General features: G+C 45.4%; 1 protein-coding gene across 1 annotated transcript in view; it reads right to left on the bottom strand.

Moving 5' to 3' along the window:
• LOC308281737 (ERO1-like protein beta) overlaps nt 1–19,071 on the bottom strand; it is a 69,337-nt gene that overhangs the window by 28,333 nt on the left and 21,933 nt on the right. Inside the window, 4 exon segments of the mRNA XM_080722019.1 lie at nt 4,141–4,226; nt 12,812–12,853; nt 14,078–14,134; nt 14,136–14,168. Of these exon segments, the coding sequence (XP_080578145.1) occupies nt 4,141–4,226; nt 12,812–12,853; nt 14,078–14,134; nt 14,136–14,168 (218 nt within the window).

Below are 19,071 nucleotides of genomic sequence, written 5' to 3'. Positions count from 1 at the left end.
TCACACCTCGTTGACAGAGAGAGAATCACTGGACTATTATTAATCTATTATTAATCTATTATTAATCTATTATTAATCTATTATTAATCTATTATTGATGTATCTGGACAGAAATAGGGCCTCCTCCTTACTTTCTTCACAAATAAAAGGCTGTCCCGTTCAGCGCTGTGCGTTGCTCACTGTCAGAGACGCGACCGCGGTTTTCCCAGGGACCCTGAGCACAACGGTGGGGGCCGATGGGCAAGGAGGGTCACGAGCTTGACAGATTTATTAGAAGTATTCCATAGGAAAAGGTACAGTTTCATGACAGTAAACTAAGATTATTGATTCACTTGATTAATAGTGTAATATGTACACGTTAGGAAGCATATTTGGAAAAGTAAACGTATTTTAGGAATAGCTTTGTATGCTACTTTTCATTTAGCAAAAATGCCTAGATGAGGAACCCGCCCCCGATATAAAATGATGAGGCACTCTTGCCGACTTTGTAAGAGCCTTGTCACCAATTGCAAGATATTTAAAAGTTATTTGGGGCCATGATGATAACCTCTTCTTCCCACTACTAGACTAACCCATTTAGGCCTAACCTATAGAATAGGGCTAAATCAGAAATTAGCCTACAAAACAAATATGTTGCTACATACTGTACATGTACTGTAAGCCCCTCCCAAACAGCAAAATGTGTTCCTGGCCTGAATGGGCTAATAAGGATTTATATTGTCTGTGTTATTGTTTACAACCACAATTATTCACGTGTGGCAAGATCACGGTTCCACTAGTTTTACTAGTAGGCTAGTGTAGGCTTAGAAGCCTTTTCAGAAGTTAATTTAATGTTTTCCATTTAATGATTTCCTTTATCGGATGTGATGAAGGGAGCTCGCGACCCTCCTTGCCCATCAGCCCCCACCGATGTGCTCAGGGTCCCTGGGAAAACTGTGGTGGAGTCAAGCCCGGATCAGAGTCTACGGTGGAGACCTATCCACCGCAAATTTGAGGTGGAAAGCTTTCCACCTCAAGTCAGAAAATAAGTGCAGGCCATCATAGTCACGGCTAGGGTTGCCAACTCCCAGAGTTTCAAATACGGGACACTTTCTAAGGAAACATGCGCCGCCAAAGGCGGCGCCGAAAAATCGCATATTTTCGGTTATAAAGTTGGCTAAAACGGGCATTTTCCTATATTAAATCATATTTTTCCTTTCACAATATTAATTCGGGTGTCTTTGGGCCGAAAAATCTGATATTTTCGGTTATAAAGTTGGCTAAAATGGGTATTTTCCTCTATTAAATCATATGTTTCCTTTCACAATATTAATTCGGGTGTCTCTCAATTTTCCAAAACATATCGCCTAGGTCTACCTGGTCCTTATGTGCCCACTCTCTGGTACCCAACACTAGTTTAATCATATTGGCATACAGCAATAACCATTAGGTTTTAAAAACAAAATCAACGCATGCTTATGTTATTTCCCATACCAGCCTGTCTGGGGTCGCTTTAGTTGGCAGACAAGATTACTGTAGTGTTCCCAGGAATACCAATATCCATGGCTTATTTTCTGTTGCTTGCCTGCTTTTTCACCTTTTTGTTTAGCCTATCACCTATCATGGATTCATGTCTAATATGTTTGTACACAATCTTCTGTCACACGTTTTTTAAGACATTAAACAATGTTCTGAGCCGAGCACTGTCGTATGGTCGCTCGCACGCACTCGTTTCGTCTCTCGCAGGCAACTTGTGGAGTGAACCTACAGCCCATGCTTGGGAAGGGAGTGTGTAGGGGGCGGAGACTGTGTCTTAGCAACACTCAGAGCCGTATGTTAATAAGCCAATCAGCTGCTTACAAACAGCGCAGCGCCTCTCACAGCAATGGGATGCAGCACTTATCGTCTCAGAGGAGAGCAGAGTGGAAGTGGAAGCTCTCTGACAGGCAGAATCGCTGTCATTTCTCAATTAAATCATCCCGTCATTCATATTTATCCCCCAACCTTAAAATACGGGACAAAGAGCGTCCCGTTTCAGTTCAATACGGGACACGTCTTTTAGTTTCCAAAAAAGGGACGATCCCGTATTTTACGGGACGGTTGGTAACCCTAGTCACGGCCCACGGTGAAGTCCTTTACCCCGTCTAGACCGGTTCAGGTCGACCAATCAGTGAACGGGGTGTAGAGCCTGCCTGTCTGATAGTAAAAACAGAGAGATGTGTCGGGACTCACGGTGGAAATCTCTCCACCGCGAGGAATGATGTAAAGTTGTAGTTTCATGACTCAAAAAGACTCGAAAAGACTACACCGCGGTGGATAGCCTTCCACCGCGGACCCGACTATGATCCAAAGTTGTAGTTTCATGACTCAAAAAGACTCGAAAAGACTACACCGCGGTGGATAGCCTTCCACCGCGGACCCGACTATGATCCGGGCTTCAGATTCACACACATCACACACATCACTGTGAAACAACCTCTGAAACTCTGCTTCTACCATGAAGAGCAAGAAAGGTAAAACATGTAGGCCAGAACACAAATCTGTGTGACTTTAGATTGAACCAATTTAACCATTACTTTGTGCTTTAACTATTAATAGCAGATATACAAGCTCACAGCACAGCACCGAGTGCCGCGCTGTGAGCTTGTAGATCTGCTATTTTAGAAAAATCGTAAACAAGTCTTTGAATGTTTTTGACCCAATTCCAAATGCTTCTTCTAAAGCCGGCAGCAGACTAGCCGACAATCGGCCATTTAATTACCCTCCCGACAATCGGGCTGCCTCCGACTGAAACGGGCCCGACTATCGGGCATAAATGTCTTCTAGCGTGAGGGCTCACGGATTCAATCTGAGCACCGCCGAGTGGCTCGGAGGGCGATCGGGGCCAGCCCGACTCTTTTCAAACATGTTTGATATTTTTCTGGGATCCCTCGTCTGGAACAGCAGCGGGTGACCAAGAGAAAGACAGCTGCTGATCGACAGATCTCTCTCTCTCTTTTTCTCTCTCTCCATCTCTCCCTCCCTCCCTCTCTCTCTCACTCACACATGTACAGGCGCGCGCACGCAGCCACGCACACACTTTTCATACCGTCCACATCCATCCGTCCAGGTTGTATCATGATTGCTTGCGATGGGAATTAAAACTCAATACAGGTTTGTTTTATATCAGCAGAAATAGTCACTACCAGCATGGGAACAGCGCACGGGTGACTGACTGACTCGCTGTTGCTCTTGCAAGTACACGCCCACTGCCTGATCTACAAACCCTACAACGTAGCGTGGAGGGACACAGTTTGATCTTGGAAATCTACTGTTCCGTGCGCCACACAGTCATACGACTAATCATAAATCAGGCACCATGAGAAGCAGACAGCACGCAGACCAGTTTAGCAGCGGAGAGAGAGGGTATACAAGTCAGAGAGAGGAACAGAGGCATGGATGGAAACGTGTCAAAGTGAACTCATCGTCAAAATGGGACACAAATTCCTTATTGAAGCGTTTTTTTTTCCTCCATTGCGCGAAGCGATGCGATGGTGTGTTGTGTGGATAATACGTTAATGTGTTTGTGTGTGTGTGTGTGTGTGCGTGCGTGTGTTGCAAGGCGAAGCTCTCAGAACAGCCCCGTGACATTTTGTATTCATTATATTATGTATTATTGCATTGTTCAGGCCCGACTCAATCTGAATAGAATCCTGTAGCGTGCGGAGTGCCCGAGTACCATTTTTGGACCTCCAACAATGTAGTAGGCATGATCGCGATCGCAAAATTGCATGTTTAACCCCCATACCAACCCCATCTTTCAAACATGCCAGCCATGTTTGTTTACATTTGAAGAAAACATAATGGCTGCTATCTCATGAATGCCTGAACGGATTTCCAAGCGGATTTTTTAGTTTGAAAGCTGTGAACAGCGTGCACGCACGTGGTGCATGATCTAGGCATGGGCGTGCACGATCCGTGCACTATGAATTACATGGATGTCTATGGAGACCATGGCATCGCGGGACATTGAAGAGAAAAAATCATGGCACCAAAAAAGTTAATAATATAACCAGCTGATGTGATGTGAGTCCAGGACTGAGTCGATCTGTCCTCTGCTCCATTACACACCACACACACGCACGCACGTGTGCACACACACACACACACACACCCACCCACCTCAGGGTGCTGTTGATGGCTCCCAGCTCGTTGGCCTGCTCACAATCTGACATGTCTGATATGATGCTGTTGGCTGCCTGGGAGTACTGGGAGAGAGACATAGAGATACAGAGAGAGAGAGAGAGAGAGAGAGAGGGAGAGAGAGAGAGAGACACAGAGAGAGCGAGAGACACAGAGAGAGAGAGAGAGAGAGAGAGAGAGAGAGAGAGAGAGAGAGAGAGAGAGAGAGAGAGATAAAGAGAGAGAGAGAGAGAGAGAGAGAGAGAGAGAGAGAGAGAGAGAGTATAGAAATAGTTTTGGCATTTAGTTTCTAGCTGATACAGAGGCAGTAATACATTTTGCAGTAAAACAGTGGGTAATTTTCAAATGGGACTTAGGTCTAAATGGAAGAGATAGTTCACCCCCCAACAATATATATATTTTTCTCTATCTATTACTGGAGACTCCCTGGAGACTAGAATTATACTGTAGCGGTTTGTTAGACGCTTTGAAATTGACGTGCGGGGTGCCAGTCAGGCTTAGCCTGACAATAAAGAAAATACAAATAATAACAAACGCTACAAAGCGTACACACATATAAAGTATGCACCCTTGTTCAAACCCAGAAGTATACCCTTTTTGAAACCATAGACCTTTTGAATGTACCAGAAACCATAAACACAGCAGAAAATCATATGCACAACAATGGGAATAATAATGAGACCACACACACAACAATCCAAGTTTTTAGGAGTTTGTATTAAGTTCAGAGGGGTTCAAAGAAAAGTCAGTTCCGTTCAGTTCATTCCATTCAGAGGAAAATAGCCAATTGAAATGTTCCCAACAAAAGAAACTCAGAAAAAATCAAACTCAAAGTTCTCCTTTAAATAACCCACAGGAAATCAATGAAAAACGAAAATGAAAACTTCCCCTTTAAAGAAAATGAATACACTTCAGATTTCCTCTTCGTGGAGTAATGTGTTAGTTCAGACCGACCTGTATTGAGCTGTACACGGAATCCTGGACATTTAAGTGTAGACGGTGCTTTCCTCCTGTGTCACCGCTTCGGGTAACACACTGTGGTTGTAGCACACACAAACGCACACACACACACACACACCGCTCGTACAGCGGCTCAGTGTGTCACAACGTAGCGCCGTTAACAGCTGTTAGCTCTTCCAGCCAGCGATGATGATGGGCGATCGTGAGGGGAAGACATCATGCACGTTGGCCGCCGATTCTCCTCCGTGGACGCTCGTCTCAACGCAATCGCCAAACTAGGCTTAACTGACAGCTAACGGCTAAACAAACAGTCGCGCTAGAACTGTGTCTGGCTGTCGACAGCCACGCAGCCTCTGGCTCTGTTCACCATAGCCTCCTCCTCCAGCAGCAGCACTGACTCGCGCCGATTCCATTCATAAAATGGGACGGAACCATCACGCTGAATGATGCAGGTGAGTGGATGAGCGTGAACATGGGTGTGCGCGTTGTGACTTGAGTGACAGGTTCGGTGACAGTTAAAAGCAACGGTGGCAGAGGGACAGATCGCCACACTCCCCCCCCCTTAGAAAAAGCCGACCCACAGGTAAGGCTTAAAATCCTTTAAACTCCTCTTCATCACTTTCTTCCAGAAAGATGTTGAGCACTTTGTTTCGAGCATCCTCCTCTTCATCCTTGACCATCAGGGACTGGGAGAATGAGAGGTCAGATGCGGAAGTATCCGGATCCCTGACATTTTTGTCCTTCCTCCCAGGAGCCTTTGCCATTGGAACCTGTCCCGAATCAGGGAATCCGAGGAAGTCCTCATCCTCACTCTCCTCTTCAAAGGTCCGAACAATTCTCTGCCTCTGCTGTTCATCCACTTCCTTGGCAGTGGGATAGCATGGCTTGAGCCTAGCCACATTCACCACTCGCAGGTCTTCTCCGGAGTCCTCCTGCACTACTTCGTAGTTCACAGGTCCGACCTGACGAACTACTCTGTACGGCCCAAGCCATTTAGGAGCCAACTTAGCAGCAAATGATTTTTCTGCTTTTGACAATGGATGAGACCGTAACCAGACCCGAGCATTCTCTTCCACCTCCATGTCTCGTCGATGCTTGTCGTAGTTCCGCTTTTGCCGTCGACGAGCCTTAGTGAGGTTTTCGGAGACAAACAAGTTCAGTTCCTCTAGTTGAGCGACCTTTGAGTAGGCCGGAGACGTAGGTGGTAAATCCCGTGGCTGCAGCAGCACATCTAAGGGTCCTCGAAGTGGTCTGTTCAGATTGAGTTCCGCTGGTGTTACTCCGGTGGACTCATGAACTGCTGAATTCAGGGCAAACCTGAACTCGGGAAGATGTTTGTCCCAGTGTTTGTGGTTATTGCCAACAAACGAAGCGATCATGGTCTTTAAGGTGCGGTTCACTCTCTCCGTCAGATTAGTTTGAGGATGGTACGCACTCGTGAGCTTCTGGGACACCTTCCAGATTTTGCAGGTCTCCTGAAACACTCCAGCAATGAACTGCGAGCCACGATCAGACAAAATGTAATCTGGGACCCCCCAACGAGTCAGAATCTCCTGAGTGAAGATCTGGGAAACCTTTGTGGCCGTGGCTTTACGGAGGGCAAAGAGTTCCACCCACTTGGTGTAATAGTCCACGAACACGAGGATATAGGCGTTCCTGTTGGAACTCATGGGGAATGGGCCCATCAAATCAACTCCCAACATTTCCCAGGCACGATGTACCTGTGTCTGTTGCAGTTTTCCAGCCATTTTTCGGCTTTCCGGTTTGTATAACTGGCAGACTTGACAGTTCCGGACATGTTCCTTGACGTCAAAACTGAGCCGGGGCCAGTAAACGAGAGCTTTCATCCTCCTGTAGGTCTTATACCTACCGAGATGGCCACATAAGGGGTCCTGATGGAACAGTTCCAGGAGAAGAGGTCGCAGAGTAACAGGGATATACAGTTGGTATAAGGCCCTGTGAGGTGACTGTACAATGCGGTAGATCATATCTTCCAAGATGGTAAGAGTGGTAGTTGAATTTACAGTCACCTCTCCCTTTTCATTCTCCAAAATGTTCTGATAGTGAGCCTGACACTCAGGGTCCTTCTGCTGGGCCTCCCATATGGTCTGGATGGAAAGAGGGAGCTCTGGCAGTGACGCTGGTTTGGTGGACAACACTGTGGCACAGATGGCCGGAGGATTGTCGTCCTGGTTCAGTGGTGCTCTGGATAGGGCATCCGGAACAGTATTATATTTACCCTTACGGTACTCCACAGTGAACGTAAACTCTTGTAGTCTCAACGCCCACCGGATCAGTCGGGTACTTGGCTTCGTGGTTTTAAAGACCCACACCAGTGAAGAGTGGTCCGTCACCACTGTGAATAGCCGTCCTTCCAAATAGTTCCGCCATTTCTCCAGGGCCCAGACTACGGCCAAGCACTCGAGCTCTGTGGCAGAGTAGTTTCGTTCTGCAGAGTTTAAACTTCTGCTGGCAAAAGCCAACACTTCTTCGGTTCCCAGGCCTGTTCTCTGCACCAATACAGCTCCCAAGCCTACCTCGCTGGCGTCAGTGTACACCAGAAAAGGAAGGTGGAAGTTGGGGTGGCCCAATATCGGTGGGAGCACAAGATGTACCTTCAGCTCCTCAAATGCCTCCTGACATTGAGGAGTCCATTTGAATTTCACCCCTTTCCTCTTCAAGGCATTAATTGGGTCGGCTATTTGCGAGAAGTTAGGCACGAAGCGATGATACCACCCGGCCATTCCCAAGAAACGCTGGGCAGCTTTCAGGTTCGTGGGTGCAGGGAATGATTGAACAGCCTCGGTTTTCTCTGGGTCAACATGGACACCGGCAGAGGACACAATGTGTCCGAGAAACTTCAGAGTAGTCCTACAAAACTTACTCTTCTTCATGTTGACGGTCAGTCCAGCTTCTGTGAGCTTATCGAGTACTGCTTGGATGTCGTAGAAGTGTTGTTCCCATGATGAAGAATAAATAATGATATCGTCGAGATAGACGAAGCAGATGTTCCCTTTCAGGTCCTTCAGGGCAGTTTCCATTAGCCGCTGAAACGTTGCAGGGGCATTTTTCAACCCGAATGGCATAACTTTAAATTGAAAGAGCCCATGTGCACAGACGAAAGCAGTTTTATCCTTTGCTTCAGGATCCATCTCCACCTGCCAGTAACCACTGTTCAGGTCCAATGAAGTAAACACAGCAGCTCCAGACAGACTCTCGAGGATATCCTGGATGGTAGGCAAAGGGTACGCATCTGTATGGGTGTCAGCATTTAACTTCCGGTAATCCACACAGAAGCGAGGTTTTCCTGTCTTTTTTGGTATCAACACCACTGGAGACGCCCAAGGAGAGTTGGAGGGTTCGATAACGTTATCCCTCAGCATGTCATCAATCAACTCCTTCATGACTTGCAATTTAGGAGGAGACACTCGATACGGCTTCTGTTTAATGGGGACGCCTTGGTTCAAATAAATGGGGTGTTTCAGTATGCCAGTACGTCCAATCCGAGTAGTGCACACATCGGTGTTACAGTGGAGTTGCTCCAACAGCTGGTCCTGCAAGTCAGTCTCCAGGTGTGACTCCTGAACAGCAGTCAGCAGTTGTGACACATCTGATGAAGATGGGAGTTCCATACCCCTGGGTTCTAGGGCGGAGAAGAAAGCAACATGAGGTTTTGGCTTACCTCCAACCTGGGGCGCTGAGCGGTAGTTGACAAAGTAATATCTGGCTTTCTCATCAAGTCTGAACCAGTAAGTTCCACCAGAAATATCCATTTGCAGCCCACTGTAGAAGGTGAAGTCTAGACCCAAGACCACCGGAAAGGCAAGGGTCTGAGGTGAGAGAACCACCACAGAAAGGATCCATGTTTTCCCCTGTAGGCATAGTTCCACCTCAGTCCATCCAAGGGGTAGCTTCCCTTCCCCATCGGCTAAGTACAGAGGGCCCCCAGTCCAAGAATTGAGCTTATCCGTTGGCCTCTTGATGATCTCCCATAGCCGCTCATTAAGGAGGGTGTAAGAGGACCCGGTGTCCACAATAGCACTTCCTTGCCATTGGCCGATGGTTAATGGTACAATTAACTGCTGGGGAACTGGACTGCCAAAGGCTGAGGAAGTAGGGTTGAAGGTAGAAGTAGGAGTCAAGGTCTGTGAGGTCACAGTTGGATGGGTGTGAACACTCGGAGGGGATGAGGCCTTCATAGACATGTTCACAGCTGTTTTTTTCTCCCATGGCTGCTCTGCACGACCTTGATTGGTATTTGAAGTATTCTGTCTCGGCTGCCATTGTGGGCATGACCGTGGAGCATGGCTCCCTTTACATCTCCAGCAAAAGATCTGAGTTGGGGTGGTGGCTGGGGTGGTGGCTGGTTTTGACTGAGAGGAAGGTTGAGGTGGCTTAGACAGCTGGGTTCCATCTCCAGATCCAGGTTTAGTTAATCGTTTTGCCCTCTGATTATACAGATCCTGGCTTTGCTTGTCTTTCTCCAGCTGCTGTCCCAGACGCACCAACTCATCCACTGTTCCCACTCGTCCCCGAAGCTGACTGGCCAGCCGGGGGTCAATGTTTTTGAGAAGTAATTTAACAATGGCTGCCTCTGTCATTGTGGATTTCCATCTCAAGCACAAGGCACGATACATGTAGGCAAAATCACGGATGCTTTCATCCTCTCCTTGCACCCGTGATCTCACTCGCTCTGCCAACTCGTCCTCATAGTCCTCGGCAAGGAAAGCAGAGAGGAACTTCTCCTGAAATTCAGCCCAGGTATGGGTATTGAGTCGCACCACATCCCACCAGTCCCTGGATGTGCCGTGGAGCACATTACGCAGAGTAGCGAGCAGTTCCTCATCGCTCAATGCGTTTAGGGCCAAGAAGTCATGACACTTCTCAAGGTACAGCAGAGGGTCCTGGCTGTCCTCCATCCGTCCGAAACAGGGGAACTGTAATTTTATGGGAATTTTCCCCACATACCTACCCCTCAGTTCGGTATGATGGGTTTGATGGGACACCTCAGCTGAAGGAATGAAATTACGATCCGTTGTACCACAATTCATGGTAGACTGTAAGTGTGGCAGCCTCCCTTTCGCAAATGGTGGCTCCTCCACCGCCATGGTCGGGACATTCCCACTTGTCACAGGTGTGGTCTGTACTGAGGTCTGTGGTCTGTGGTCTGTGATCCCTGACTTAGGCAGGGAAGTCATATTCAGTGTCTGAGCTCTCACATTGTCCTGGTCCATGCTCTGGCTACTCATTTGCAGTACGTCACTCTGGAGATGACGTACAGTCTGAGTCATGGGTTTAAGGCCATCCATTAAGCTTTTGAGCAGATCAGTGTGCAGGGCTTTCAGACGCCAGTTTAATGAACTGTCCATTTGGTTCCTCATGAAATCAAATTGTCGGGTTATTGCCTGATTGAGAGAGACCAGTTTATTGTCATATTGAGTGGTGATTTTATTGGAAAAGGCTGTCAGCATTTTCTCCATCTCCTGGTGGCTAAGTGGCGCTTCTGAGACGGGAGAATAGTGAGTGGACCTGTTGTTTTCCCCAGATGTAATCGGTATTGGTCGGGATGTGCCAGGAAGAGGCCCCTCTTGGGGGGTACCAGAGTAGGCACCAGAGAACGGATTCCCAGGAGAGAGGGGCACGGATGCAAGGCCAGTAGCCCCCTCGGATGACCTGGAAGGGAAAGGATTGGAAAGGGGAGGGCTCGCTGATCTAGGGACAGTAGCCCCCTCTTGTGGTGGAAGGGGAGGGCTCGCTGATCTAGGGACAGTAGCCCCCTCTTGTGGCGGAAAAGAGATGGGTTGAACAAGCAAAGGCCTCTCTGATCCAGGGACAGTAGCCCCCTCTTGTGGTGGAAGAGAGAGAGGTTCGAACAGCAAGGGCCTCGCTACTTTAGCGGTAGTAGCCCCCCCTGGGGTTTGAAGAGAGAGAGCCTGCATTCTCATTTCCATGTCCTGTAATGAGGGATGGCTTGTATTGTGAGGTGGTTGAATGATATTGAGTAGCTCATTCCTTCCCGGCTGATTAGCAGATCCAATTGGCTGTGTAACCCTTGTAGGTGAGGGTACCAGGGGGTCAAACAGTGAGATATTATAGGTATTGTCATCCACAGAATCCATGAGAGACGCCATTTTGAAATTCCACAAATTGTTTGGTTGAGTTTTGTTCATCGGTTTGTTAGTTTGTTGGTGTGCTGGTTTTGTTTGTTTATTGCAATAAATTTCCCACAAGGTGAAAATGCGTTTTTGCGGTTCCTTTGTTTGACAAGGTTTTGAACGGTTTTGTTGTAGGTTTCCTCCTTTGTTTGTTTTAAATGCTTCATCCCATCTGGGGTGCCAATTTTTATGTAGCGGTTTGTTAGACGCTTTGAAATTGACGTGCGGGGTGCCAGTCAGGCTTAGCCTGACAATAAAGAAAATACAAATAATAACAAACGCTACAAAGCGTACACACATATAAAGTATGCACCCTTGTTCAAACCCAGAAGTATACCCTTTTTGAAACCATAGACCTTTTGAATGTACCAGAAACCATAAACACAGCAGAAAATCATATGCACAACAATGGGAATAATAATGAGACCACACACACAACAATCCAAGTTTTTAGGAGTTTGTATTAAGTTCAGAGGGGTTCAAAGAAAAGTCAGTTCCGTTCAGTTCATTCCATTCAGAGGAAAATAGCCAATTGAAATGTTCCCAACAAAAGAAACTCAGAAAAAATCAAACTCAAAGTTCTCCTTTAAATAACCCACAGGAAATCAATGAAAAACGAAAATGAAAACTTCCCCTTTAAAGAAAATGAATACACTTCAGATTTCCTCTTCGTGGAGTAATGTGTTAGTTCAGACCGACCTGTATTGAGCTGTACACGGAATCCTGGACATTTAAGTGTAGACGGTGCTTTCCTCCTGTGTCACCGCTTCGGGTAACACACTGTGGTTGTAGCACACACAAACGCACACACACACACACACACCGCTCGTACAGCGGCTCAGTGTGTCACAACGTAGCGCCGTTAACAGCTGTTAGCTCTTCCAGCCAGCGATGATGATGGGCGATCGTGAGGGGAAGACATCATGCACGTTGGCCGCCGATTCTCCTCCGTGGACGCTCGTCTCAACGCAATCGCCAAACTAGGCTTAACTGACAGCTAACGGCTAAACAAACAGTCGCGCTAGAACTGTGTCTGGCTGTCGACAGCCACGCAGCCTCTGGCTCTGTTCACCATAGCCTCCTCCTCCAGCAGCAGCACTGACTCGCGCCGATTCCATTCATAAAATGGGACGGAACCATCACGCTGAATGATGCAGGTGAGTGGATGAGCGTGAACATGGGTGTGCGCGTTGTGACTTGAGTGACAGGTTCGGTGACAGTTAAAAGCAACGGTGGCAGAGGGACAGATCGCCACAATACTGTATATTTGTGTCTCATTCCTAAGCCAATAACTGGATGACCAGCAGTGTTTCCCTATGGAGACACAAAGAGTCTCCTCAAATTATTGACAAATTATCGACTAAGGAATGCGCGCACTCGTGTGTGTGTGTGTGTGTGTGTGTGTGTGTGTGTGTGTGTGTGTGTGTGTGTGTGTGCGTGTATGTGTGTGTGTGTGTGTGTGTGTGTGTGTGTGTGTGTGTGTGTGTGTGTGTGTGTGTGTGTGTGTGTGTGTGTGTTCAGTGTTTGCCTCTTACCTTGTTATAGTTGCCAGACTTAATTCCCACAGGGATTTTACTCTGTACAGAGAGAGAGAGAGAGAGAGAGAGAGAGAGAGAGAGAGAGAGAGAGAGAGAGGGGGGGGGGGGGGGTATTTGAATATGTTATGCATGTCAAAATAGTCGAGCCTTAGTTCAAACCCAGCTGGGGGGATGTACAGTAGTGTGTGTGTGTGTGTGTGTGTGTGTGTGTGTGGGGGGGGGGGGGGGTGTACAGTAGGTACAGATTTATCTGGCAGGTGGCCTGTGTTAATTTTGACAGCTAATATTGATGTAGATTTGGTCCTAGTGTTTTGAATATGCATTCCTATGCTGTTAAATCCCTTTCAATTAATGAATCCCACCTTTCTGTCACACTTCTAAACATCAATCAATCTTTCTTTTTTTCCTTTCCTTGCTCAGTAACCCGTTTTCTTTGATCTGTATGGTTTAGTTTCTTATTAAAAAAGCAATAACCAAAGACAATCCATAGCTATTTTTTTCCAGGACCTTCCAGGACCCTTGGATCAATTCCAAAACTTGTCCAGTACGTGGAAAAAACATTTTTCTAATTTCAAAATGTTTCCAGGAATTTCATGAGCGTGGGAACCCTGACTCATAACAAACAGACTATATTCATGTCCCTCTCTAAAGTAAGCAGGCTCACTGGGTAACAATTTTAGCAGGAACAGATTTAAATGTTTGGTTTTAAACAGCAGGTCAAAGCAGTGTGTGTGTGTAGGGTATTAACGACTTGTGATTTTTGCAAGTCGACTCGACTCAGTAAAAAGTTGAGTTGAAGTCGACTTTATCATTTGATGACGTCATCACATCACACACGACCCCCCAATTATTTTGAGGGGTCCCCAGATGATTAACTTAATGTGAAACATTGTTTTCTCTCTCAAACCAACATAAAGTTTAAGTGTATAGAGGGTATCTGCACATTTCTAAAGTGCCAATTTAAGGACTTTTTTAATACCTCTAAAATGACAAATTAAACAGTCCAAATTGTCAAATATATAGAGGCAGACATTGTGAAAATAGCAGATCTACATGCTCAAAACGCCTCGCAACACAAGGCGTTATGAGCATGTAGATCTGCTATTTTCACAAGAGAACAGTTTTTTTTTCTTAACTTCGACTTTCGACTTTCTCTGGTGGGAGTCGACTTGTGTAATGAAGTCGACTGAGTCGACTTGTCGACTTTTTCGTTAATGCCCTAGTGTGCGTGCGTGCGTGAGCGTGTGCGTGATGCCCTCTGACCTCTGGGCAGGGCTCAACGTGACAGTCTTTAATAGAACAGTGTCCGTCATCTGTCATCTGGCCAGAAAGGACACGGACGCTTCAGGTTCACCTGGAAAACACACAACACACTTCATGTTAGTCTGGACAACACAACACTCACACACGTCACACACATACGCCACAGATCACGTTCAACCCAGAGTCACCTCAAACCTCGTTGCAAAGGTGACTACCCGTATTTTCCGGACTATAAGGCACACTGTCAATGAATGGTCTATTTTCTAACTGTTTTCATATATAAGGCGCACCGGACTATAAGGCGCACATAATAGACGCTACCGTTGCGTTATGCATCCAACAGATGGAGCTGTGCTAAAGGGAATGTCAATGTCAATGAATGATCCATATATAAGGCGCACTGGACTATAAGGCGCACTGTAGTTTTTTGAGGAAATTAAAGGCTTTTAACACATATGGTGCCAACCCAGAGTTTCCAAAAATGTTTTTTGGACCTCCAGAAATTGCATGTTTAACCCCCATACCAACCCATTCTTTCAAACATGGCAGCCATGTTTGTTTACATCTGAAGAAAACATAATGGCTGATAAATCATGAATGCCTGAACGGATTTCCAAGCGGATTTTTTTGTTTGAAAGCTGTGAACAGTGGGCACACACGTGGTGCATCATCTAGGCATGGGCGTGCACGATCCGTGCACTATAAATTACATGGAAGTCTATGGAGACAATGGCATCGCGGGACATTGAAGAGAAAAAATCATGGCACCAAAAAATTAAGTGTGCCTTATAGTCCGGAAAATACGGAAATCTGCAATACACACAATATAAAACACAATACTAATTGGCATTATTAAAGAGGAGGACCGAAGTCAAGACCGAAGTCAAGTCAATAATTCAGCTCAATAACGAGTCGCTTACTCCTATGCGCAATGCCCAAAGACAGGTAGTGTATGGCAGTGGTTCTCAACCTTTTCAGGCTGTGACCCCCGAAATAATCATATTTGAACTGGGGATCCCCCACCCTGACAAGCACTAAGAGTTGAGGAATTTTGTATAACACGGTTTTATTGTGAATATCGGTATCAGCCGGTAACACGCGGGAGTCTGTCCCCGTTACAATGCGCTAGACCCCTGGGAGATGGACTGCTGAGGTGGAGGGCCACACCTACCATCAGCTCCCAGTACTTGCCGCACGACTTGCCAAGCCGTGCTACTCATACGCTGAGTTGGCGGTGCCCGGAATCGAACCCATGACCTTGTTACAAAGGCGAGAGCTCTACCGACTGAGCTACCCGGACACATATTTTCATTTCAGAGGTATTAACAAAATCAATAACCAAAGACAATGAATAGATATTTTTTTCCAGGACCTTCCAGGACCCTTGATCAATTCCAACACTTTTCCAGTACTGGAAAAAATATTGTTCTAATTTCAAAATATTTCCAGGAATTTCATGACCATGGGAACCCTGTACGATAGAGGGTATGCACGTCCACTGGGACCCGCCCCCCCTAATCTAGACTGAGTGGCAGAACATTGAGCAGCTTGGAGCATTGGAGTTTAGAAGTGCTTGTTGTAAATCACTCAACAGCCCTGCATACCACCTGTTTCTAAATGTCACATAATGCAGGAGGCAGCAGGATGTTGTGTTGTAGAAAACGAGTGCTTCCAAACTCTGACACTTGGAACACACAGAATGTCTTGACAGAAAGTAGCTCATAACATGCCTATGGTGGATTTTTATGAAACAAAAACTTTGCAGATAGAAAGAGGATAATTCAAGCTTTCAGTACAGCCGCAATGTTGGTGAGTTAACTTTGATTAATACAATCAGAAAGGACCTTTCTGTTTGGATGTATGGGCTGTCAATGGCAGAAATTAGTGTTTTGCCACTCAGTAGGCGTTCCCACACAACTTCCAGCAACAGTGATGTCACACGCATACCCTCTATAGGCATCAATACAGTATTAAAGCAAGATAACACATCCATACAATAAGCAAAGCAATACATCAATACATCAAGACGAATACTTTGAATGCATAGAAATAGTAATGTAAGAAAAGGTAGGTAGACCACAAACCTATTCAGTAAAAAAAAATCAAACCTCGGTTCGAAGTGGAGCGGTGAATCTGTGTGTGTGTGTGTGTGTGTGTGTGTGTGTGTGTGTGTGTGTGTGTGTGTGTGTGTGTGTGTGTGTGTGTGTGTGTGTGTTTGTGCCTGCACAACAGCGCCCCTCCTTTAACTTGTGTGGCCACTCAAGGTATTGCCAGGCTACAGACATACCCAGCCAGCCAGCCACATAGCCAGCCAGCCAGCCAGCCAGCCACGGACATACCTGTCTATTGGGAGCGCTTTCACCGCTCCAAAAAAAAGAAAAACATACAGTATATACAGTATATAAACTACAAATGCTAACTAGGACCCCTTATAGTAACTCTGAGGACCCCATAGGGATCCCGGGCCCCCTGTTGAAGACCCTTGCTTTATCTATCTGTTTCCACGAGAATTTACTGTATTATTATGTGTGGGACACATCCAGAGAACAGCAGACATACAAGCTCACGTTGCGTCGCAGTTGCAAACCGTTGTGAGCTTGTAGATCAGGAGTTTTCAAAGTGGGTGACGGGGCACCCTGGGGTGCTGCGACGGAAGTCGAGGGGTGCCGCGAGATAATTTGATAATATTATTTGGAATTTATTTGGACACAATATTTAGTATCATTTTAAACTTGAAAGTTATTTTCAGTCAGTTCTAACCAAAATGGCTGTTATCTCAACGTTTCCTCACAACATAATCACTAAAATATCGTCACTGTCGGGCAGAAACCTTGTATCTCCAAGTTTCAAATGTGTACGTCTTTTGGTAAAGCAAAGCCCTGCTTCGTCATACAAGACTGTCGCACAAAACTCTACAAGCACAAGATGCGAGGCGTTGTGTGCTTGTAGATCGGCTGTTTTCACTAGTTTAGTACATACACAAACGAACGGTTTTCAAGGTTTCCACCCGACAACGACGGTATGCTATAAATATAAGGTGCTGGAAGTGAAAATTATAATGTAGGGGTGCCTCGGATTAAAAAATATATATATATATTTATGGGGTGCCCTGAGACAAAAAAGTTTGGGAACCACTGATGTAGATGACACTGGGCTGCGATGCCGGAACTGCCGCAAACCTCCTGCGCAATGCATGATGGGATGTTGGAAACTTGTGGATAGGATATAAAGAGGTTCTGTGACTAGATGTATCACCTTCTGTTCTGGTGGTGTATCTGAGTGAGAACAACCAGCCTGCTCACATTCTGGGTGTGTTTACTCTTACACTCAACAGTACAATGATTCTACTGTAACTATAAATACTACAATGGTTGTGATTCTAACTATAAATACTACAATGGTTGTGATTCTAACTATAAATACTACAATGGTTGTGATTCTAACTCCATCAGTGTTCATAAAGAGACTCTTTCATAAAACCTCTGACATCACACACACACACACACACACACACACACACACACACACACCTCAACCTTTTTTCTGCATGGGCACACTTTTCATATCCCAAGAATCCATGGGCACACCAACATAATACGGGGGTCATCTTGTAGTAGTGCAATATGAGTGGCAAAGCTACGCTGTTGACTATTCATACAGTACCTTGCCAGGTGAGTACAGGTGATAACAAAAGACCCACATTTGCATTTCTATGTGTGAGAGTAGCTGCAGTGAAAGGACTGAATCGAAAAATCGATTTTAATTGGCAATTATCTACTATATTGTTTGTAAAAGCAAAATATTGTACAGTTTTGGCTTTGTATCGTATCGTTTTAAAATATGGTAATCTGTATCGAATCGTTTTGCAATGCAAATAAATGATTGTATGGAAACTAAGTATTTGTGCCTTGTATTTAGCAGCTTTAAGAAGGAAAATGAAAAAGAGGGGTTTAATTACCTTTCCATTCCATATAGCTACTCTTGGTCTATCAATAAATGTGTGTAATCTCTGTGTTCATGTCAAGGTGGGTTTGCCCATATGTATTGTAATATAATGTCCATGTATTTGCTAGAGAATCACAGCATTTACTTCCATAATAATAGATTTTTTAGAACGTTTTACACAGATTTAATTTCTTTGCTAAATAGTTACTATATTGATTTTAAATCATTGAATCGAAAGGTATCGTATCTCCATGAATGAACCAATATCGTCCATGCATCGAATCATTAACCATGTATTGCGATGCATATCATATCGCTGTTAAAATGTATCGTTACACCCCTACTAGAAACTCAACCACCCTAAGGACTACAAACCATGGATTGACATCTAGACCTACTGCACATACAGTATGAAACAGAGCCGATACCTTTAAATGCATTTTGAGAAAAAAATAATAATGCCGTTATTTGTTCCAAAAGCTTTATGCCCTGTGTATAAAATGCGACATAGCTCTGTTTACACAATGCTGTACCCCCTCCAACAGTATGTTCCCCATTTTCAACAGTTTTTATTTTATTTGTGACACTTGCTTTGACAATGTTAACGTATGTCTTCTCATGCCAATAAAGCTCATTTGAATTGAAATTGAACTGGTTGAGAAACACTGCTGTTTCTGCTTGAAAGCCAGTATTGTATTTATCATTTTAAAAAGTATTTAAACTAGTGAAAACAGCCGATCTACAAGCACACAACGCTTCGCGGTGCGAGGCATTGTGTGCTGTTTTCCCTACTGTTGTGCAACAGCCTTGTATGATGAAGCAGGGCTTTACTTTGCGAAGAAACGTACACATTTGAAACTTGGAGATACAAGGTTTCTTCCCGACAGTGATGATATTTACACCCCCGTATTATGTTGGTGACCATGGATTCTTGGGACATGAAAAGTGTGGCCATGCAGAAAAAATCAAACCTCGGTTGAATTGAAGCGGTGAATTAGAGCAGTTCCAGATCTATGTTTTTCATTCAGATGGGTCCCAGGGACATTTTA

This window comes from Nannobrachium achirus, assembly GCF_963921795.1.
Source record: "Nannobrachium achirus genome assembly, chromosome: 3".
NCBI classification, from domain to species: Eukaryota; Metazoa; Chordata; class Actinopteri; order Myctophiformes; family Myctophidae; genus Nannobrachium; species Nannobrachium achirus.
This window is presented reverse-complemented; position numbering and strand designations above follow the sequence as displayed.